This window comes from Cervus canadensis, chromosome 3 (genome assembly GCF_019320065.1).
Source record: "Cervus canadensis isolate Bull #8, Minnesota chromosome 3, ASM1932006v1, whole genome shotgun sequence".
Taxonomy (NCBI): Eukaryota; Metazoa; Chordata; class Mammalia; order Artiodactyla; family Cervidae; genus Cervus; species Cervus canadensis.
In genome coordinates, this window is record NC_057388.1 from 81,253,042 (window position 1) to 81,278,048 (window position 25,007).

Sequence of the window (25,007 nt, forward strand, 5' to 3'; positions counted from 1 at the left end):
AAAAGTTCTAAAAAAGGAGAAAGGACACAGAGGAAAGAAAATCATCAATGAAACAATTTTAAAATGTTTTTCCTATAAAAACCTAATTTTCACATTGAGATGGTCTACTGAGAGTCTAGAGTAGGTGAAAAGACACCAAAATCTAGCCACACCATCATGAAATTTTCAAACATCATACAGAAAGAGATTTTAAAAGATATCAAAGGAAAAAATTAATTCATATACAAAAGGATCTGGAATTATAGTACATTCTGGTATTTTGATAGTAAAAATGGGAGCTAGAAAACAATGGACAAGTGTGTTCAAAATTCTGAAAGGAAATTATCCCTAACCTAGAATGTAATACTAGTCAAACTGCTAGAATGGGAAACAGCTATTCTAAGACAGGCAAGTTCTCATAAAGCTTAGTTTATCTCCCATTCACTCTTTCTTCGGAAGCTACAGGAGTATGTGCTCCCCTAGAATAGAGGAATATAACAATAATGGGAAATAGATAAGATTCAGAAACTGAGGTTTCTACAAAGACACAAGAAAAATGTGATCTCTGTGATGATGGTGAAGCAGATCACAGATGTGGAGGCAACCAATCCAGGTGGGGGCAGGTCACAGGACATGGGGACACACTGCCAAAAATATAGAACTGATGAAACTTCTGATTCATCTGGGGCTGCTCTGGTGGCTCAGTGGTAAAGAATCCGCCCCCAGTGCAGAAGCCGCAGGCGATTCAGTTTCAATTCCTGGGTCAAGAAGATCCCCTGGAGGAGGGCATGGTAACCCACTCCTGTATTCTTGCCTGGAGAATCCCATGGAAAGAGGAGGCTGATGGGCTACATTCCATAGGGTTCCAAAGAGTCAGACACTATTGAAGGGACTCAGCAAGCACACACATGCCCTGACTCATCTGAGGACATTTAGAAAATTGGGAGGCTTGGGGTTAGATTTGTGATAAGCACATAGAAGCCAGGAAAATAGGGGCCTTCCTCGGTGGTCCAGGGTTAAGTCTCGGGGCTTTCACTATAGGGGGTGAGAGTTAGATCCCTTGTCCAGGAACTAAGATCCCACAAGAGCAAGATATGGTCAAAAAACAAATTAAAAAAACGAAAGCAAAACAGGAAAATAGGGAGAAAAGGCAAGTAAAGAAAAGAAAGGAAATAATCATGGTATGCTACATAGCTTAGCATCAATAACATTATGTGCCACAATAATAGAAAAACTGACTGCTGATCTAACCACAATTTTTTGACATCTGTATTGGGAATATAAAGGCTACAAAAATATGTATGAGGGAGTAGGGCTGGGGAAACAGAGCAAATCCTCAACTTCCACAGTGGAAAGTTACAGACAATGCCTAAAATTTTCGAAATTAAGAAGTAACAGTACAAGGATGATACTTAACAAGTTGGAGCAAAATACCAAAAGAATTCAGCTAAAAGAGCTGAAAGTTATTATTCTTACAGAATGATATATGGCAAATGGGGAAGTAGGACACTGCTGTTTTTTTTTTGTTGTTGTTACAAGGCTTAGATAATTGTTTAATTATGTCATACAAATAATTTTTAAAAACAGGTAGTAGTGTGAGAATTTTAGTAGAAGGATGATTTTATTTAAGTTGTTTTGCAAAGTTCCCTTGATTTTCTATTGTACTATTTTGATTAGATTACACAATGATAGATATAGTTTAAATATGAGGAAAAGAAGCACAGAAAGATTACAAGAAAGAAAGAGTCCAAGAGGCTACTGAATAGAACTCAGTCAGAAAGGTAAATAATGCTGTGTGACCTTAATCTTTCTAAGTGGTTCTTCTGTTTTCTCTAGCTGTGAAATATATTTATGATTTTCAACTCCTTTCTTTTGCTTTGGAATTCCAAGTCAAGACACACCCTAAAGCAAACAATTAACAAAAATAACCCTCCATTATGTGTTATCAAATGACTTAAATTATCCTGAAAAAATATAGCTTATTTCTTTATATGCAATCATAAGCAGCTCTAACGTGTTTTGTCTGGTCTAAAGTTGTATGCAACTTATCAACAAACAATTATGCATATGAAATTATTCAAAATATTTCTTCAGCATTTTAATGAACATCCATCTACATCCATAGGACAATATAGTTTTCAAATTTATCCTCCCATGTTAAGCCTCCTGTTGATGACCCATTTTGTGACTTCTCCTCGTCTACCTTTCTAACCTTGTATTGATTACTGTAGACCACCCAACATGTTTCTAGGCCACTTCCCTGAGATGAAGACAACCTGTGAGGGACAATGAATTAATTTTACAGTTACCAATGGAAACTACAAGCCAAAAAATAAACCAAATAATTTGCTCTGAGGTTAAATAAGTGGAGGAGGATGGCCTTATTCAGGGACACTATGATTTTTGGTGAATTCATCCATCTGCTCCTCTGGGTTCGTCAGCACAATCAAGAGTGTCTTCCAAGAGCACAGGGGGCTAGGGCTGCAATGAGCGTTGTTGTGCCCCTGACTCACAGCTCCCTACATCGATGCTAATCATCACTGCATAGCTTGCCTTTTCTCAAAATACAGTCCACAGCCTTTATAGTTCTCCTGCCCATAGCTCCCATGAGAGTTCTTCATCTGCCTGGGCATCTATCTTGAGGGCTTGCAATGCTACATTTTACAGAAGGCAGCAGACTGATTATCCGCTGATTATCAGTAGGTAGAGAGCTGATTATCTTGCTCTCTCTGCCCCAGGAAGTGAAAACATCCTTCAAGTACCTGCACTCTCATTTCTTTCTTCCATGATGAGGAAATCTGTACCTTATTTCCTATCTCATGGTTACTCCTCCCCTGCAGAGAAAAGAGTGGCCAGTCAATTGGTCCCTGATACCACTGAGGTCCCTCCAAAGCAAGATAGCCCCACATGCTCTCTTCACAGGCCTGGTGGACATGCTTTGGGAGAGTGAGCTGCCCTCTCCACTTCCAGTGGCCTCCTGCCAGCCTCCTCTCTCAGGCCAGCTTCTCAGCGTGAGACTGGGTGGATCTATGGGCTCTGCCTTGCTATCTTCAATTCAGGGGGAAGGAATAGAAAACTTCACTTTGCATAATCAAAGCTCGACTAATAAACCTGATACTTTGCCCAAACTGGTTCTGTTCTCTGTGTGCATGCTTTATTCATCAGAACCCCTGGGGCAGGGAGAGGAGGGAAGTAGCAAAGGGGAAGATTCCAGAGCCGAACCCCACCCTGGACTGCCAACAATCACTCCAAGATTAAGATATGCTGAAGGCCAAATCAGTTCCTGAAGGAAAACTCCATTCTGCCGAAGCCTGCCATAACTCAGTTAACCTATAAGGCAAATATTAGCTCTCTCCCCAAAACAGCATTAAAAAGTGGCTCCACTGTGTTTGTCTGGTGCTGGTTTCGTGAGTGTGCCCCGGGGACTGCAGACAACACGCTGGTGCTAAAGTAGCAACTGGAATCCTTTACCCAGTCGGCTGGACTCAGGCTCTGTTCTGGCATGCAGCCCAGCATATCAATATTGTGGTTTTTAGCACATTTTGGAAGCTGCTTCCCTAAGCCATGTGACAACCCCAGAAGTTGGTCTGGCACCAGAAGACTTCATCAGATTGCGAACTTGAGAGCCCTCGAACCGGCTGTTTTTGTATTGATGCCTCCCTTCCCGTAATCACTAACAGAAGGTGAGAGGGCTGCAGTTGGAACACGCCTCGCACCTTCTCCGCCATCCGTGTTTATGTCTCTGAACGCTTGTAAATCTCCTGGGCTCTGAGCACTTGCCGACTGGAATAAAAGCCGTCTCTGGAGACAGCTCCAGTAAGAGTCGGAGTTATTAGCAGAGCTCAACAGACATACCTGGAAAGAGCACGTGGCAGGGCTACAGATTTGTCAGAAAGATTTAAGAGTATCCGTTTATTTACTGATTTTAACACTAGCAGAAACCGAAGCTGTGAATACTCTAGACCTAGCAATCTGGTGGTCCCCTTGGAAACTGTGCAAACCACGTGGCCCGCACTAATGCAGCGTCCTAGGTACAAATCATGGCGAATTTCCAATAGAAAAGTGGCAAATTAGTAGATGATATCAAAGCTGACAGTTTTCGACTTTATGCTTCACTTATTCCAGCATTAAAAGAGATGCTTTATCTATTAAAACAACAACCACACAACCAATATCAAGTATCTACTACACATTTGCCTGGTTGTAGGCATTGAGACGGATGCAAAACAAGTCCTTGTATTCTTTGATTTGAAGAGGTTTATAATCTAATTGGTGACTTACAATGAAGGCATGTTAAACCCTCAGAAAGCAGAAGTAAATTAAAGGATACATTTTCTGGTAGGTACCTCGGGTGAAGTAGAAGACAGAGAGGCTTTAATATGGTGAACTGTGGAAGGCTTCCTGAAGAAATGTGACATAAAGAATGGGTAGGTGGGCTTGGGAGGAAAGGGAAAAAATTCTAGGCATGGAGAGAGAGTGTTTCTCAAGTAATGGAAATAGAAACATGCAGACTTTGCTTGTGGAAAAGGGAAGAAAGAAGCTGGGCTGCCTAGAGGGAATAAGCATGAGGAAATAGAGTGAATTTAATAAAAAATGACAGCTATGGACAAATCCTGAGCGAAGGATTTTTAAAAGTCAAACCAAAGGGTTTAAAAGAGTAAATAAGAAGTCATTAAAGGTTTCAGTCCGGAAAGTGAACAAATGAAAGCTAAATTTAAATGTGATTCACCACTGGGTGAAGAAGAGTAAACACGAAATGATAACTGTCAGTTGACCAGACTTAACAAACCCACTTCCACACGCTGCCCATCATAATGAAGATAGTATCCAATGGTTAAATGTAGGAACAGCCTCCAATATACAGTTTCAGCATTTATTGATTTTTGACTGGCATTTTGTTGACAGCAGGATATTTATTACATCACAACAATTAAATGTATTATGCAGACCAACAGTTGGAATAAGATAGACACTGTCAGTTCTTTCTAAAACTACTTTTCCCTTGAAGTTTTTTCCCTTAAAGTTTGAGACGGCTCAATTTTAGTAAAAAAGAAAGGAAAAAAGAGAGAAAATTTATTTTTTTCCATTATAGACAGCCCAGTGCTCTCTCCATAAACAGTACTCCTTAAAAAAATAAAAGTCCAGATTTTCTGAAGTAGTTTTCATGATAACTTATTAAGGTCAATAACAATTCATTAATTGAGTTGCTTTGTTTTGCAGAATTCAGGAAAAAAAAAAAAATGAAAAGGGGTATGAAGAGATTTAACGTTCTCCACAGATTTCAGTTTTGACAAATAGTGACCAGTCCTGCTTGTCAAGGATCGTATTTTACTTTTATTCCCTCATTCTGAAAGACTGCATAACCAGTACAAAATATCATTAGAGATAAGCCACTTTCTAATAAACACTTAATGAGGTTTCTTCAATCTTAATTTCTAGGACAAGTAAACAAAAAAACCTTTTTTTTTTTTTACTTTCAAAGTTGTGAAAAATTTAAAAGCAAGACAAGAGAGCATCCTTCTCCACCCCTTGCCCCTTCTCCTGGTTTCATTACTCGTGTCGCCTCTGCTGCTCCAAGTCGGGCTTTTCAGGCCACCAAAGGGCAGCAGGACATCCAGAATGCCATTCCCCGCCCCCTCCTGAGAGCCAGTGGTCACAAGCCTGTGCTCCGATCCACACTGGTAGCATCCAGGTGGAATTTAAAATAGAATGGATGAGGACCCAGTTATGTCAAAAGTCACCTCTGCTCTTCTGTTCCATCATGGGAGTTAAGACCAGCTGGGGTGCTTCTGGTATCAGTTTCCAGTACATAAGTCTCTGTGATCTGCAGCAGAAATTCTTACAACAAGGCCCTTAGAAGTCTCGTTCTCTGATGGACTGCCAAAGGCAGAGTCCAAGGCATATCTGTTCAGGCAGACTTTTTGCTGAGTTTCTCAGGGACTGGGAAAAACAACCAGAAGGCACAGACTCCGCTGGGTTCAACAACTAATAATCTACAATTGTCCTGGGCGGGAGGTGGGATTTATTGCTATGTAGCTACTTCTCTTGGTTCAACTGGCCCGGCCGGTGAGATTCAGTTTCTCAGAAGAGCTTCTTTGAGTGAAGTATTTCCTCTGACTCTCCCTCCTACATCCTCTTTTCTAGAATGTAGCTAAAAACACCTTACTCCTGCTACAGAAACAAATCAAGTACTTCCTTGCTGCATCAAAAAACTACAGATGCTTCAGTAACCTGTGCAAACTTGGAATTACACTGTGCTTTGCTTAACGGCATTAATCAAATTTTAGATAGCTGGGCTCAGATCACGAGATGATATAATTGCAGCTCCCATTTTATGAACAATTAATGGCATTATCTTTATATCATTTCTAGAAAGCTTGCATAAGACAATAAGCACCATATTATACCCTGTTGACCAGTTAATATTGCATTCTCTCTCCCAATTACAAACCAAAAATAATAGATAGGAAATGAGACTCCTTCTCACTGCTAAAGAAATAAGCAATTTGAAACATGTAGTTGTGGATATGTTTGGATTCGACTCATCATTAACTTTATTCTTTAGCTTTAATTTAAAGCTAAAGAGAGCATAATCTCCACTAGTGATACTAGATATGAACCACTTCTAATTAATAAGAGGTACCAATTAGATTCTGAAGGAACCCTTTACCTTCATATTTCAAGATAAAGAAGATATCTGTAACTTTTTACATCTTCTAAAGTTTCATGTGACCTGATCAGATTACAAAAATTATATTATTATAAATTATAAATATGAAAATGATAATTTATATAATTATAAATTTAACATAAATTGTACATTTATATAATACATAATACTTCTGTCAATAATTAGTTTAAATTGAAATCCACAAGGAAAAGTGGAACTGAAGGTAAAAAATGGAAGGCAAAACACCCTAGCCTGTGCCATCCTAAGACCAGGGGCCCGTCTCTGTTTGCCAGACCCAATAGCTAAGGTTCCTCCTCCTAGGAGTGCAAATTCATTAGCAAAGCGAGTCCCTCGCACCCTCCCACACACAGGCATACACAATCACACATAACCCTCTCTCCAGCCCTGTGGGAACTCCAATTAGAGTTTTAGAACCGAAAGAGCTTTTCATCATTTTACAAGTGAGAAAACTGAGACTCAAAGTTGAAATTGACTGTGCAAGATGAAAACCTGCTGACTGGAAGCCCCATCACCCAACTCAGCCCCATGCTGTTTCCACTCTTTCCCCCAGTGCACACAATCCAAACAGCAAAAAGTGGGAAACAGAAAGACATCCACGCAGACCACCATTCACCTCTGAGAAACTGGACTTCGGGGAGACCTCCTCAGGAGGCCCACCTATCCATTGAGGGTTTTTTTTTTTTAATCTTCAGAGAACAGAACAACTCTTTTGACTGAGAGACCAGTGAACTGTGGTATAAAGATCACTGAAGAGGAATTCGGACCTTGAGACCAGATACCTGTGATTTGGTCCAAAAAAAAAAAAAGAGAGAGAGAGAGCAAGCAATCAGTACTTTTAAATCAGGTTCTGCAGCAGTATGGTGTGGTAGAAAGCGCAAAACTTCCAAAATCAGATCTATTTTTGACTCTACTATTTTCTAACTGAGTGGTCTTAAGCAAGTTTCTTCATCTCTCTAAGTTCATTTCTTTATCTATAAAATGAGTACCAACTTGAGGAGTTTGAATCTTTGTGTGGAGTGAGAAGAGAAAGACAGAGAGTTAAGAGAAAACCCAGGGTGGCGAGAGGGGCAAGGGGTGAGGAGATGTAGGGTCTCAGTGCATGAGAATTCGAGACGCCTGATGCAAAATAAGCACTTAAATGTCTGCTCATTGAATGATAAGCTTGATTCTTCAGTTGGACCAACTTCTAGAAATGTTTTCTTTGCTTTAAAGGTATGGACAGAATGATCCCTGAGGCCTCAGATTATACACAAGAGGTATAAGGCCCTGAAACTGTGTCTTGGACTTGAAAATAGTTGACCCAGTGACTCTAAGAATAGAATGCTGTGAGTGGCCCTCTCATGGTTTATCTGGATGCCTGGACAGTGCTTGACCACAAGAGTAGCAACAAAGGCAACATTCAAGTCACCCCGTTCCCAAACTAGATTAAGTAATCCCCCTGCGTGTTCCTGGCGCGCCATGTGTCCCTAGTGCGCTCACCACACTGGCTATGACCCCCTGCCTCTCTGTCAGTCTTGTCAATGGGGCTGTGAACTCCACTACTATTTAACTCAGTGTTATCTAGCCCCACTTTTTAACCCATAACAGAGGCTCAGTATATCTTTCTTAAAGAAAAAAATCCAGCAACTCCCTTAAAACATGTATCATAATTGGCTCGAAAAATCACCCTCAAGTATTCATGTTCTCCAATCCCTCAGTTCCCCTGCAGAGGAAGCCTCTTCTCTAATTACACCATCTCGGCCACTTAGGTATCTGCTCAGGATGTTCCTCACCACGTTAATCCCTTCAGTAAGTTGTGTTCAAAACCAGAATCTGGTGTACTGGGCCCCATGGCAGGGATTCAGCAGGGAGTGCTCCACGATGCCTCCTGGAGAGGCCCCCAGAATAAAGTGAGCTTGGATGAAGGCTCTGATTCTCAGAGAGGCCACTAGCCATTAGCCAAAATATTTCTGGATCCGTAACTGCACCCTATCATCAACTTGACTCTCTAAAAATTACAATGTGGCTTTAGGACCTGGTACATAGCGTTCACTCAATAAATATTTGTTGGATAAAGGAATGAATGGGAGAAGATGGGAATTTCAGTGAGTTTTTATTGTTCTGGGCCAATAGGATATACAGCAAATAAAATACTTTATTTGCTGATAGAGCAAATAAAGTAAATCTTTACTTTGAGTAAGTCTGGAATTTGGAACCTACTAAGCTGGGCTTCCCTGGTGGCTCAGATGGTGAAGAATCTGCTTCAAGCAGGAGACCTGGGTTCAAACCCTGGGTCAGGAAGATCCCCTGGAGAAGGGAATGGCTACCCACTCCAGTATTCTTGTCTGGAGAATTCCATGGAGAGAGGAGCCTGGTGGGCTAAAGCCCATAAGGTTACAAAGAGTCGGACATGACTGAATGACACACACACAAGTTGGTATAGCCTGAGATTTCATTAACATTTCAGAAGTCCTCTGAGGAGTAGGTGATGCCTCTCATACACATTTCCTGTTGCCAGTTAGGTGAGACAGAGTTTTCTGATATCACAGCTAAAAGCATGTGCCACCTGACTTCAGAGTTCTCCCCAGAGATCTTCTATCCTGGAAAACACTGGTTAGCTAATCTTTCTAAACTGCCAGGCACCAGAACATTCTCCTGCATCTGAACTCTTTGCCTCCAGAAGAGTAACTTGCTGGATTCTATGTTTTTCTTTATTAATAATCTCAAATTAATTTGTTTCAGACTTGTCTCTATGGCTGGTTTGTGCCTCTAAGGAAAGAGATCTTATCTTCAGAAATTCCCACAGTACTGGACACACAGTAGGTGTTTCATAAATAAGTTTCTAAAATTTGTCTTCAGTATGTCCAAATTCCCTGAGAAAGGCATAGTGTGCATTGAGGAGAACAGGACCGTCAATTTTTTTAGAACTCTCCAGACAGTTCTCACTCACATCCACTCTCTGCCCTCCGTCTCTGACAGTGCTCTCAAAGATCACAGAAAAAAAAGACAAATCGGCAAAATGAAATCACCTAACACAATTTAAATACGATAGATTATTAATAGATGCTAGGCTAGAATCTTCCCTTTTGATAAAAGTAAATGTCTGCACAGATGACGACAGATGTCAAGCTTGACAGTATTTCTCTCATTCTCGAGTCTGCTGACATGTTGAGACCTCAGTCAGGGTGTGGACAAGTCAACTTTTTGGTACCAACCCAGACTCAAAAAATTATTCTTCTGTGGGGTAAAGGAGAGGAAAGAAAGGTGAGCAGTGAGAATTTCCAGCCGCTCCACCCAGAGTGTAATTAATCCATATGCGACTGGGGTGGGTGGCTCTCTAACATCGCCCGTTCAACCCACACCTTCGCCCAGGTTTATTAAGACAGAAGCACCCCTATAGTCTTCGGCTTGTATCAATATTCCTCCCGCAGAGACCCACTCTCCGGAGACTGAGACGGGAGGAAAGGTCGGGAACACAGGGGTCTGGACCTGCTGTCAGGAAGCAGCGGGCCCGAGCGCCCCCCGCGGAGTCCGCTCTCAGCCAATGGGAGCCTGAAGTCCGGGGATGATGAGATGAGGGGCTGCTGCTGGGCCAATCAGGTTCCAGGCGCAGCCAGGGTGGGGGGAGGAGATGGGAGGAGAGGCCGGGGGCGATGGAGACAGAGCTACATCAACAGAAGTTTCTCACCTTGGAATGCGACGGACGCTCCCGCATCTCCTGCACATCTCCAACTTGGCGCCGGAGGAGGGCCCCAGGCTACTTTCTCAACTTCCTCACGCTGCTCCCCGCTCGCGAGGGGAAAGCTGCTTTGAACACCTACTACGGCTGGCCTTCTTTTTACGTTGTCTGCAGGGACAAGGGAGGCGAGGGACAACTTGGTGCGGGGGAACTGACCTGGCCTGGCCGGCCTCTGGGTGGGGAGGGTCGAAGAGGAGTGGCTGGGGCTGGGGGACTCCATGCGGGGGCCATGGACAGAGCAGCGCTCCTGGGACTGTCCCGCCTGTGCGCGCTGTGGGCAGCCGTGTTCGCGCTGTTCCCCTGCGGAGCCCAAGGAAACTGGATGTGAGTATGGGGGCAGCAGGGGCGCACGGGATTTGTGGCAAAAGGGGGTGCCCAGCCTCAGAGAACTCTCAGCTGGGGCGGGGGAGAAGGGGCGGGAGCCCTAGGGCGGGTGACCTAAATTTCGGGTAAACATCTGGGCATGGGGAGGAGAGCAGGGCAGCGGCTTACGCTAGGGGCGGCCGTGTCTTACAGGTGGTTGGGCATCGCCTCCTTTGGGGTTCCGGAGAAGCTGGGCTGTGCCAACTTGCCTCTGAACAGCCGCCAGAAGGAGCTGTGCAAGAAGAAACCGTACCTGCTGCCCAGCATCCGCGAGGGCGCCCGGCTGGGCATTCAGGAGTGCAGAAGCCAGTTCAGGCACGAGAGATGGAACTGCCTGGTGGCCGCCGCCGCCCCTCCGGGCGCCAGCCCTCTCTTTGGCTACGAGCTGAGCAGCGGTGAGTCCCGGGACTCTCGCGGCTGGAAGTTCCTGTAAACTAAACAGTGCTCGGACGGTCCCGTCGCTCTTTAAATTCCCCAGAGAGGTCCTTTAGTGGAAGGAAATTAGGGGGCGACGGAAGCCAGATCCGGGTGCAGGTGCGGTCCTGGGTGGGGGTGGGGTGACACCCCAGGTCCGGAGCGCAGCGCGTGGAAGTGTAGCTCTTCCTCCTTCCCGCGGCCCCCGGCTGGAGCTGGAAGAAAAACTCTGACGCTCCACCCCGCCGACCCCTCGGACCCCGTAGCGCCCCCCTACGTGGGGGACCAGCTGGAGAAACATGATGTCGGCTGCAGGGAATGCCGAGGCCGCATCTGCTTTGATTTAAGCAGCTCCGCTGCGCGCTGAGCCCTGGACAAGTGGCTAATTGCAGCGAAACCCCACGGTGGTTGGTTCCCGGGAACACCGCGTAGACGGAATAATGGCGATTTTAAAGGGACTTTCCCGGACAACCCTCGTGAGGCTAACTCGAGCACGACTTTGGTTTTCCCCTCTATTCCTTTCCTTCTACCCTTTCTCCTGTGCGCACATCCGAGGCGCGGGAATCCGCAGGGAAACAAAGTTCCACTCCCACGTGCCTAGCGACTTAGTAAGGATAAAGGTACAGAGGTGTCAGCAGATTCAAAGAATTTCAGAACCTGGGCTCTGAAAGATTCTTAGTCGTTTTTCATATTCATTTCCGTTCCCCTTCCACCTTTGACCCTTCCCCGCCGGGTCCCTACACTCACCGCCGCCAAACATCGCTTTTGCCCCGCTGCGCTTTGGCTGTCACACCCTTTCGAAAGAGAACCGACTCCCTGCAAAAAGAAAAAAAGAGAATGTGTTCTTCACAGTTGCTGAAATGTAGAGGCATCAGCTGTTGAAAAGGTTTATTGGACAACGGCGTGATAACGTTTCTACTTCAATCTGTACATCTCTAAGGACGGGGAAAGTCGCCTGCTGGGTCCCTTCTGGTCCATTTTACTAATATTTTAATAGGACTTCAATTTTCAAAAATTTTAGCTGGAAACCTATTGCAGATGTGTTATATACATAGTCAGTGTTCAACGGTTTTCCATAACAATTCTTTTTTTTTTGCTGATGACATTTCAATTATCTTTAATTGCCCTTAGTAGTGTGAGAGGATATAACATTGTATATAGGAATATGAATATAATATTTAACTTTCACATTAATATTGTTATTCAGTATATCATTAAAACATCTTTGATGTGAAAGTAAACTATAACGTTTATCTCCTAATTGCTTTAGTATTTGCTTAATTTTAGTTTGCATCTTGACATGTATTTTTTTTGTAGAAACAAAAGTGACACCAATTTTTCAGCCTGTGTTTTGTGATAATGTTTTAAGTTTAAAGAGAAAGGTAAGCGGGGCTCCTTGGGGCGTTGTCTTACTATTTACGGTGTCCATGCAAGAGATTTTGAATTCAATGTGTATTTGTTGTATTTTCATTGTCTATTAAGTGCTGAGCTGGGTGCTGACAGACATCTCAAATTGAAAATACAAACAGATGATTTTAGAGTATGAGGACAATTAATGACATACAATAAAGGAAAATCATGCTGAAAATTAATGTTGCTTTTTTAAAACATGAGAACAATATGAAATTGTCCTTTGTAAATGTGTACTCATGAAAGCATCCCTTGAGAAGTTGCTTTCCTGATAAGAGGGTAAGGAGGCGGCTTTGTTATGAACATAAGCAGAGAGTGGTATGGCTCATTCATTTAGCAACTTATTTCTTATTCTAGGCACCAAGGAAACGGCATTTATTTATGCTGTGATGGCTGCAGGCCTGGTGCATTCTGTGACCAGGTCATGCAGCGCAGGCAACATGACCGAGTGTTCCTGTGACACCACCTTGCAGAACGGCGGCTCAGCGAGTGAAGGCTGGCACTGGGGGGGCTGCTCCGATGATGTCCAGTATGGCATGTGGTTCAGCAGAAAGTTCCTAGATTTCCCCATCAGAAACACCACGGCAAAGGAAAGCAAAGTACTGTTAGCAATGAACCTACATAACAATGAAGCTGGAAGGCAGGTATGTATTAGAAAATGGAATAGAAATCCAGTGCCTTTAGGCATAATAGCACTAGGGTTACATTTCTGGATCAATCTGACCAAATAGTCGAATGATTTAAAAACTAAAACTCTTTCAGGCAAAAAAAAAAAATATATATATATATATATGAAATTTTTATTATATATGTATAACAGCAACTATATATATAAATATATTTTTTTTCTTTCATGAGCCTGTACTGACCACATTGATTTAGTTTAAGTTTCCATCTGATGTGACTTGAATCTTGTTATAGAATGTATTAATATATGTGATTGTATATTCGTATACCTAAAACGCCAATTATAAAATAATAGAAGTACTAGTGCCGACTGGGTCGTTTTATTCCACCCCTTTAGATGATTAGTTGTAGAAACCCAAATAAGACTTACAGTATCTGCCTTTCTAACGGGACCGAATCAAATTTCATTTTCTCAAATTTGAATTTGCATTATTGTTTTAAATATATTTTTTCAAATATATTTTTTCATTGGCAATGGCATCTTAAAGAAGTTATCAGTCTGTCCTTTGTCTAGCAAAATGTTCTCAAATACATTACAGAATACATAGCTCAATAATTTTTGTAAAAAACAAAATTTATTTAAAGGAAGTAGTTATTATAAAGCAATGTAGATTCATTGTAAAAACAGAAGTATCGATAAATGTAAAAAACTATAGATGTATTAAATATTTGGGTATTTTAAAATATAGATATATTAAAGTTTCAAGGAGAGGAAAATTTGAAGAACTACCATCTAATTAACCTTATAAATGAATTTTTAATACTAAATTTTCTTAAGAGGGAGTAATTTGTAGCTTAATTTAACTTTTATATACTTATTTTAATGAATATTGATGCAATAAGCTTTGAGTTCTACAGCATAGTTGAATTACTTGGCAATTCATAGTGACTTTCCAAAAACAGTTAAAACCTCTCTTAGGAATATATATTTCCTATTTTGTAATAATCTTTTCAGGATGGGAATATCACCACATATCCTATATTATTGTAAATATTCAATAACCTGCAACGGTCCCAAAGTAGTCGTTACAATCTGCCACATTCTCCTGCAATAAATTAAAGTAAGTTGCGGTATCTCTCAGGAATATTTAAAGTATATGTTGCATTTGTTTTACATTTTTGGAAAGTGAATAAATGGAACCCGCTTGGAATAGTTGCAAGTTTCTGCCAGTTTTCTTTACTTAACCACTTTGGTTTAAAATACTAAAACTGAAAACTCAATATATCACTATAACATTTCAAATTCAAATTTGAATATTCAGTTCAATTTGAATATTGATTCAAAATGGAAAATTAGGAAATAGGAAAATCAGTAAATAGCTATGTAAGCTTTTCACTTTTTTGTTTTGAAATTCTAAGTTATTTCACTAAAGTTACTCCTGCTGACACCATGTCTCTTCTTGATAAAGTCTTACATTTAAAAAGATTAAATGAATGAGTTTTCACTTCAGTTTAAATAATATCTAGTAAAGGAATTTTTATTATTTCTAACATATTGATGTAAAAGAGATTAGATGTAATTAACATGTGTTCTTTAAAGCTCTAGAGTTAAACTAGAGAAAAACTCCAGGTCAAATTAGTGTGTTTTAAAAACAAGAAAACAATTAAATGAATATTTATTGTCACCTTAGATCTTAAATCTTCTTTAGTCATTCTTTGAATAGCTGGGTAGAGACAAAAAAGACTTTAATCAGATCACAAAACTTGGAAATTCATTTGATAATTCATTCTTTTGAATAAAGTTGTCTCCAACCTTATGAAAAGTCCCAAAGTATTCTAAAATGTATTTTTATTAGTGATATTAGGCAGTTATTTAATCTTATTCCATCTTATGTGTTTTTTTTTTAATTAGGTAGTAATATTTGCCTCTAACTATTAACTTTGATCTGATCTATTTATATTCTGATTTTATTAAAAACATACAACTATTCAGCATCAATTTAAATCCACTGTTTGTTGGCAATAAAACAATCTCCTCACTTTACTGAGGTTTTTGCTATTTTTCTAATTATGAAGCAAAAATTCAGCTTATAGATATATATGCATTTTGGATAAATTTCAGTTTTTTCACTGAATCTCATTTTTTCCACATTGGTCAACATGGAATCTTAAAATATTACAAAATATTACCTGGATATTTTGAGGGTACTACATTGATGTTTTTGTTGGTCTTTTCTCATGAAGTATTACAATTCAAAACATTTTAATATTTTTCTTTCCATTGGTGGTCAAAAAAAAAAAAACCACCATCACCACCATTACCGCAGCAACAACAAAAATCAACCAGGTTTCCAAGATATTATCTAACATGGAAGAACAAACAACTGCATTTTCAATATTGGCCATTAGGATTTTAATCTAATAGGCATATTCTTCTGTGTAAGGTTTTGAGGTCTGCATTCAATTGAGTTGATTTTCCTCATCTCAAAATCCCAAGCTCCAAATGTAGGAACGCGTTCAGAGCAATGTGGGTACTGGCGCTTAGTAGTGCTGTGAGCAGAATAGATTATTTTCTAACCGCTGACCTTAAATACTCTAATTCCCACTTGGTTTCTGACACCATTCCTAAAGTTATGACTCCAAGAATAATGTTGCTGAATGGTGATTGGCTAACAGAATGATGTGATGTCTTCCAAGGGCAGAACTTCTGGGAATAATGTGACTTGGAATATTTATGGGTATTTCTTTTGGTGTGCTTAAAATATTTCCATTCTTCCCATGTCCACCTCATAAACTTTTAAGTTTCCCTACCCCATAATTTGTTTTATGATGAGTAACTCAAAAAAGTGGCATGGGCCCCACCCCCAAATTTCATTGACCTGTTTCAAGAATATTTATAAGTACTTGAATAACATGCAAATGTTTTGCTTTTCAGCAGATACAAATATATTTTTGAACTGAAAGGGACAAAATGGATCAGAGAAATAGGAATTCTGCATATAGTCATACAATTTATGTCACCGTTTTCATAAAAACTTAAAACAGATCATCTGATAGTGGACAAAATGAAATGTCACAAAATGTTCCATAATGGTTTTTTTTTTTTTGTCATTTCTGTGAAGTTTGGATAACGCAATATACTGGAAAACAGTCACCTCCAGCTGTGTTACCTCTGAGTCAAAGTTGTGGGGCCAGTCACTTCTTAGACCACTTCTCAAGCGGTTTCTATTTTTACATTAAGTGTTAATGATGCATCTTTCCTATTTCACTTCATCATAAATTTATCAAACCAAAACTTAACACAGGGAGCCCAGTAGATTAAATGCTACGCTCCTAATTGCTCTCCCCTAGTTTAAAAATATTATACCAAAATGTGCACATCTGTTTGCAATAGTTAATAAAACATTCCTCTGTTAATATCGTTATAAACCTTAACAACTCAACTAAGTAGAGAAAGGAATTTTCTCATAACCACACACAACTCATTCGCTTGCTATTCTCTTACTTTTCCTGTTAGAAAATCACTCTGCTATCATTGCAGCTCAGAATGGCTATTTGACATCAATTAAAACTCCCAGCTGAAAAACTTCAGAATATGTATTTTTGGAGTGTTTTGGAGTGTTCTTAAATATACTTGAATTTTCGACTTTCATTTTTCTTTGTTCTACCGAAATTATCCTGCTGCATATAAAGACTTCATATCATATATTTCCAGTTTTCCTTACGGAAGACAAATGTCTTAACCAGGCTATTAATTTTTCTGTCAAATTGGAATAATAAGCAGGTACATGTTCTTCATTAACTACCTACTATATGCAAGGGATTTTTTTCTTATTAAGCTAAATCAAGTAAAATAATTTATGAAAATGTGCTCTGAGGAACACTGAGCTCCGTAGAGTTAAATCCTGTGTGTATGTGTGTCTGCATGTTATCTGCTCTTGAACTCTGCATTTCATCAAATTCTCCTTGTGGTGATTGCATTGCTTTGTCTTATCTGTATTTGCCCAAGTTTCTTCCTTGGAGTCTTACAAAGGTATCATCATTTAAATTGTGTGTCACGTTATTTGTCTTTCTATTCTAGAATATAAATGTGAATAATATTCACATGTATAATAAAAATGCTTTCTTTTCTTATACTTATTTTTAAGGACAAAAGAGTAATGGAATTAAAAGATAGTAGAATAACATTCCTTAAAAATATCTTTGGAAAATTTAGTTAACTCCAGGTATTTAAAAGTATCTTGTTTTCTACGGCAGGAAACTCACCCCAAATTTCAGCACAAATTCAGCAGGTGTTATCCCCATATTCAAAATCAGTCTTCTCTTTTATCCTTCAAACCTGGGTGGTAGTGTGTCAGATTTGGACTTTGTGGGCTGAGGAATTGCGGGAAAACCTGCCAGATCAGAGTCTCCCAATATCATTGAGTTCCTAGCAGTGTCTCATTTGTTGAAGAAGTTGGTCTTTATTGCATCCTCTTGATGCAGTTTACCGATAGAAGAGAGTTAAAATGGTTCAAAAGTGTTTTGGTGAGCATCCGTTCTGTCCTCCATGCCTTGCAAATTGGCAACACCTTACATGATGCCTGAACTGCTTAATAAAAAGAAAAAGTGAGCTCCTCAGTCAAGAATCTGAGCAAGAAGCAGTCCTAAATCACAAGTGATGACTGTAACGAACGATGATCAGGTTTCAACGCATAAACTTACATTCTTAGATTTTTGGTTTTCTTTGGACAATTTGTTTTATGGCTACCTGGCATTGATTGAGCTCTCATTTTCTTACATCCTTCGGACACTTAAAATCTGAACAAAGTTGGCAGATCACAATATTTTAACATTTATTTGCCTGGAGATATTTTAAAGAATTGAAGGTTTTGTGAATATCAAATGCCATCAATTTAACTGAATCAGTTTGTGTACCATACTCTATGAATTGTTTTCATATTATTGAAAGATAAATTTTACTGAAGATAACAAGAAATAGACATATCTATTTGCTCCTTAGTTTTATAAATTCAAAAAATCATATGTGTTGCATTCTATAAAGGGCAATGTTTAAATGTTGTTTGGTTTATTATTTTAAACACTAATAAAAACTATTGAATATTACATAAATCAATACTATATGCTCTCATTCAAGTCTGCAAATATAATAAATTGTTTGAAATACTCTGTCTCATTAGATAGTACAGAAACTTTAGTTAATTTGTTAAGAAATGTAACATTCCACATACATGTCAATGTCAAGTGTGGTAGAAAATTGCTAAGTATAAACCCCTGTCATTTTGTATAGTTTTGATAAGAACTGTAAGTGGAATTTAAGCTGTGGGGTTTTTTCTTTCTTTGGAGGATTACACACATAACTTCTAAGTTATTGAATGAATAGATCATTTTTTATTTTACCCGGCATGTTGACAGAATGTCAACTCTCCAGTTAGTCCTAACAATTTATTAATCTGCTCTGCCATCCTCTGGGGATTGAAGGAAGTTACGCCGACTAGCCCGGTATGTAAGAAATTAGAATTCTAAAACTTCTGTTTTAGAAATCTCTGTATTGTTTTCGCTTGGTTAGCTCTATTTGAAATTTTATCTCATCTCTTCCTATACTTTCCTCCTCAGGGGAAGGGGCATTTATTTTGACATAAATGTGTGTCAGGCAGTGGGCTCTTACCGATGTATGTAATCTCATTTAATTCCTCAGTCTGAATAAAATAACTCAGCACTTAGAAGTGAAAAATCATATAAATATTATTCCTTTTCCATGTTAGAATGGTGCTACCTATCCGTCAAGAATAGGACATATGTTTTGAATTAATTTTCCAGAAGAGGGGGAAGAATTGGTTGGGAGCAGCCACACTCTCCAGCCTCATCTTTTTTGGACCAATTTAGGTTTCTCATGTGGTCTGTGACTAGGGGATAGCATGCCCCGCCTCCAAACCCCTGTGAATATAACTGGTTTTTGCAGTGATAAAAACCAAGCACACTCACTTTGGTAGATCTCATCCTCGGATGCTCTTGGAATCATCTGCGTAGCCTTGTAGAAGTCATTGCCTTGACCCCACCCTGACAAATTAAGTGAGAATCTCAGGGGTTATTTGTAAAGTTCCACAGGTATTTCTGCGTGTATACAAGTCACCCGAGGATCTTACAAAGATGTAGATTTTGATTCTGCAGGTTTGGTGGGGGGCTCAGAGTCTGCATGTCTGTGCTGGTGCTGTTGGTCCATGAACCACACTCCAAGTAGCAAGATGCTAAAATGAATGGTATCAGGAACATGGAGGCATGAATGAACATCCTCTGACACCCAAGATTAAGTGAGAGATTAGAAATAAAAGTAGCTTCCCTTTGTTATCTCAGCTCATCTCTGATGACATTATTAGCCTGGCCTGCAGTTTTAAACTAGAAAGGTTTGCTCTGTAGGGTCAAGAGAAGGACCAAACATTTGGGTTCTAAGCGATCCAAAAGATTTTTTAGGTCCAAAAACATCCTTATTTTAAAATTATTTTATTTTCTTATTTAATTAAAGTATTTTAAAAATCATTTTATTATTTTCATTGAAATATATAACCATTGCTTTTATATAGGAGGAAATAGAGTCAGATTAGGTGGGTGGTGCTTTTGTTGTTGGGTAAAACAGTTCATGAACGATGTTTCACTCAATTCCTGTTGGTTGCAGGCTGTCGCCAAGTTGATGTCTTTAGACTGCCGTTGTCACGGAGTTTCCGGCTCCTGTGCTGTGAAAACATGCTGGAAAACCATGTCTTCTTTTGAAAAGATTGGCCATCTGTTGAAGGATAAATATGAAAACAGTGTCCAAATCTCAGACAAAATAAAGAGGAAAATGCACAGGAGAGAAAAAGATCAGAGGAAAATACCAATCCGCAAGGATGATCTGCTCTACGTCAATAAGTCTCCCAATTACTGTGTTGAGGATAAGAAACTCGGGATTCCAGGGACTCAAGGCAGAGAGTGCAACCGCACGTCGGAGGGCGCCGATGGCTGCAACCTCCTCTGCTGTGGCCGAGGCTACAACACCCATGTGGTCAGGCACGTGGAGAGATGTGAATGCAAATTTATCTGGTGCTGTTATGTCCGCTGCAGGAGGTGTGAAAGCATGACTGATGTCCACACTTGCAAATAACCACTCCATCCAGCCTTGGGCAAGAGTCCTCCTTGACAGAAGTATAATGGGAATACCACCCAGAGGGTGCCTCCCACTGTGCAGAGCTGGGGAAGTTGACTCCTGCCTCCTCCTCAGAATTCCCAGATCCTCCAGCCTCTCACAGAGGTCCTCTTATCTGATATCTAATCACACACCAAGCATGTGGATTTCTTGGGATTCTGAAATGGAAAAAGTTTGGGTTCACATTTTGGTGGTTTAGGGAATATAAATTGAAATACAAGGAAGATCATCTGTCTCGTAAGGAAGAACGGAAAATAGTCTTCATGCCAAGAGACCTGGTCCATACTCAGGATAAGATCCTGGACTATGGAACTCAGTTATTTAACTCAGTAGTGGTGGGTGAATATTAGTCACTTTTTAAAACACCTATTGTAGCAACAAGGAACAGTAAACATGAATCTCATTTATTCTTTCAGCAGTTTTTTGTGAAGAAATAATAGTTTGTGCATTGAAACAGAAGATGGTGACAGGTTAACAGAAGTGGTAGATGCCTACTTAAACTTTCATTCATTTCAAAAGAAAGAATCTTCCTAAGTGATACAACATCTCTTAAAGCATGTTTATTAGAGTTATTTAGTGACAAAACAAAAGAAGCAAAATGTAAAAAGTAAAATGTATGATTTGGATTTTAAATGACTTTTAACCCAGAGAATTTATCTAGAAAAACATCAGGAAGGTATATAGCAACCTTTACCTTTCACTTTACACTCTTACTATAGATCAGTTTCCATTCTTAAAAACTCAGCCCTGAATTATTGGTGGAAGATGGGATTTTAAAAGCATATGGGACAATTGGAAGTAAAAATTTAAAGGGCTCTCATGCATTGTAAGGAAAAGCACACTTTAAATATGTAAAGACAGTGTTTTTTACAATACTTTGCTGGATTTTTTCTATTTTGTAAATACTGTATTTAATTATATGATATATATTGAAACTTAAGATATTTTTTGCCAAAGCCCAAGAGCTAAGGCAATAAAATTATCTCAGAAATAATATTAGCTTCTGTTTCCTTTCATACTATTGACTCTGACATTTTTTATACATTGCAGAAGTTCATTGAGCAGTTAGTTATATGGATGTGTATTTCCTGCCAAAATGGCAGTTTTATATGTTATAAATTAAAATATGCTGCAATATATTGATAATTGTGCTATTTCAGCAGTCAGATTAAGTTGAATTCTGTTTTTAATTAGTTATGTTTAACTTGTAAGGTTATTATAATAAATTATACAGTAAAAGGCTTAACTGGAAAAAGGATCTAAATCAGAATAATGATCAATTTGTGGATTTGATATCCTGGATATTTATTACATTGTGTTTAATGCTGCTTTTTCATGTGAATGTTGAATGGTCTTTTTTGTTTTAGTATTCGTGCATGTATATTCATCCTATTTTACAAGGTTCCTGGTAAAAATTACAGGGCTGTATTTAAGGTTGTATTTTAATGTAAATGCTGTTTTTTTAATGAATTGTTAAATATTTCAGTATCATATAGAAAAAAAATGATTTTCTAAGTTCAGAATGGACAAAGAAAGAATATTCTTTTTCTTAAAATAAGCTAAAGAAAATTTTCCCTGCTCACCCTAGTCTCATTCTATTTCCTTTCAATTAATTTACCAAGGCAGAGCAATAATTTGTGAAAAAGAGCAAACCATGGAAAATGACTCTGATCTAATATTAAAATCAAGGCTAAACATTTAACTGTGACCCTTAAAGTTTAACAAAATTACTATTTACTGAAAAAGAGACTCCAAAATGACAAATGAATGAATATAGTGCTTATTTAAAAGAGTGGTTTGCCATTCTTTAGCATCCACTGATTAGAGTAACCTGAATAATAGACATTTATTAGTATGCCTTCTTTTTTTTTTTTTGTTAAGTAAATATTTTATCTGCATTGAAAATAAGCACTCTCTTAAACGATGAAGGCTGCAGTTTCCATTAATGACCATTTCTTTCTATTGACTAGAAAACTTTTCATAATTACCTTAGGAACCAATCGTGAGAACAGGGGAGCCTTTAATTCACAAAAACATGATTACTATTCAGCCATTTCTGAAAAACTGGTGCCAACTCGACACTCCCACCCCTCTTCCCACCCCTGCATGCCTGAGTAATAACTTCCAACTCCCGAGCTGCGTCTTTGGGTTCTTTCCCTTCCCCCTGGCATCAGCTTGGAAGCCATCCGTGAACGTCTCACATGTCTATTTTACCAGCTGACAGCCTAGTTTTGGGCTATTCCCTTCACAGTCCCCATCATAGTACAGGTAGCATCATGGTGCTCTTGAAATAAATACGTGTTCTGGGACCCAAACAATTCTATCCAGTCCAGGCTGTTGTGGCTGCACTGTTTCTTGCGTTCATGCTACGTTGCTTCAGTTGTGTTGGACACTGTGCCCTACAGACTGCAGCCCGCTAGGCTCCTCTGTCCGTGGGATTCTCCAGGCAAGAATTCTGCAGCAGTCTGCCTTGTCCTCCTCCAGGGATCTTCCCCACCCTCCTCTTTTATGCCTCCTGCGTTGGCTGGCAGTTTCTTTACCACTAGCACCAACTTGGGCTCCTTATTTTGCAGGTAACAAAAAAAAAAAAAGCAACCCAAACTGACAAACATTAAAGGAAATATACTGATTCAGTGACTGGAAGGTATAGAGTTGTGATTGACTCAGGTTAAGTTTGGTCCAAAAGTTTGAACGTTCCCAGAGTTAAGATCTCTTCATCTCCAGCCTGGAGAAGCTGACTTCTACTGCAGGCTCTGCAGGGTTCTGTGCCAACTCCCCAAACCCTACTCTCAGCAGCTCCAGGCTCTCTGCTTTTCTCAGAAACATGGCTGGCACAGACATAACACTCTTCTGGGGCTTCCCTGATGGCCCAGTGATCAAGAAATCCCCTTGCAATTCAGCAGACACAAGAGGCGCTGGTTCGAAACCTCCGTGGGGAATATCTCCTGGAGAAGGAAATGGCAACCGCTCCAGTATTCTTGCTAGAAAAAAATCCCATGGACAGAGAAGACTGGCGGCCTACAGTCCATTCACTGGCAAAGGGTCAGACACGACTGAGCATTGGCACAGGCACTTCCCCATTCTAAGGAGAGAGGTTCTTTTTTTCGTTGCTCCAGCACACAAGAGAGAAAGCAAGCTTATTTCCCAGAATGCCCAGCAAAAGTCATCATTGACTTTGATTGGTTGCGGTGCCTATCCTTGAGCCAATCAGAATGGTCATTGGGAATTGGGTTTTGATGATAAATACACTGGTCATATTAAAGCAATTAAGACCCATGCTGGGAAATGGCTGTGGGGTTCATTCCAACTAAACCCACATAGTTTGAGAATAGGAAAGGGATGAATCCACAGAGAAAACCCAGGGTGCATATTACCATAAAGGGTCCTCTATGCCCAGACTCTCTCTCAGTTCTAGTCATGTGTTTAGGAAAGACTTTAATTTTCTGAAGTATAGTCAGTACTGGTGTGTTTGGTTTTACTTCAGATGTGGAACCAGAAAAGCTTTCCATCAAAATATTTGTTTATAGTCAATTTGGTGAGCTGCTGATACTTTTTACATCACCTTCCAAATTCCTCATCAAATACTGAGAATTAAACCTACCATTTGGAGCCAGTTAGTGATTGAGAACACTATAATCCACTTAGCTGTCTTGAGGGAAGAAAAATTCAAATCATATCTCCAGGAACCATATATATCCTGCAAAACAAGACTTTCTTAAGGAAAGTTGGCCAAGATGCCTTAATTTTTTTTTAAATTTCAGTTTCAGTGTAGAACAGATGTAATAATTCATAACATTTCTTGGAGTAGAATAATAAGGTAAACTGAGAAGGACAGATGGGTGGTCCAGCACGAAAGGAAAAACAGTGGGACACCAAGGACTCAATTATTTTGAAAAAGAAAATATTAGTAAACACTTAGATAGCACTTATTATGTACCAGACATTGTTCAAAATAAATTGTATATATTAAGACATTTGAGCCTCATGATAACTTCGTAAAATAGGTACCACTCTTGTAGTCCTCACTTTACAGAAAGAGACATAGTAATGGTGAGGTAAGTAGCTGGCCCAGGTCACACAGAACAGGCTGGCTTCAGAGACTGTTTCTTTAACCATCATATCATTATGGTGCCTCTCACAGCAACAAAATAGTCAGTGCAGAGTTTACAGTGTATCATTTAAAGAGTTTGGGGATTTGTAAATATAATGACAATTACAGGATGTTCCTCCCTGGTTTGATTATATAAACTTGGTTGAGAAGCTGGAGAGAAGTGATGGGAGAATTGAGGTCTTAGAATTCACCATGAAATGTAATTAAAATACACTGCCTCTTGATTTCTAAGCTCTAAGTGATTTAAACTTCCCTCTAGTTTAGATCCCAGTGTGGCTAACAGTTGGATTATGCTTCAAGAGCCTAACAATCATTCCAAAGGAAATGACTAGGGGTGAAGATCAAACTAATTTAGTGTGACATTAAATAAATACGTGCATCCTTTTCATTGTTGTGCTTACAGCCAATTGTTACATAAGGTGTTATTTTTAATAGATGGATGAAATTTACTGTTGGTAATGGTGTACATCCACATCCAAAGAAAAACCACTAGAGATGGTTTGCATGATTAAAA

At 39.5% G+C, this 25,007-nt stretch overlaps 1 protein-coding gene across 1 annotated transcript; it reads left to right on the forward strand.

The window, feature by feature from the left end:
• Positions 1 to 10,289: 10,289 nt before the first annotated feature.
• Positions 10,290 to 22,274, forward strand: WNT16 (Wnt family member 16). Its single transcript, XM_043463565.1, has 4 exons — positions 10,290 to 10,712; positions 10,905 to 11,146; positions 12,933 to 13,219; positions 19,876 to 22,274. Exons 1-4 carry the CDS (start codon positions 10,303 to 10,305, stop codon positions 20,338 to 20,340), a joined length of 1,404 nt encoding a protein of 467 aa, XP_043319500.1. The 5' UTR covers positions 10,290 to 10,302; the 3' UTR covers positions 20,341 to 22,274.
• Positions 22,275 to 25,007: the final 2,733 nt, after the last annotated feature.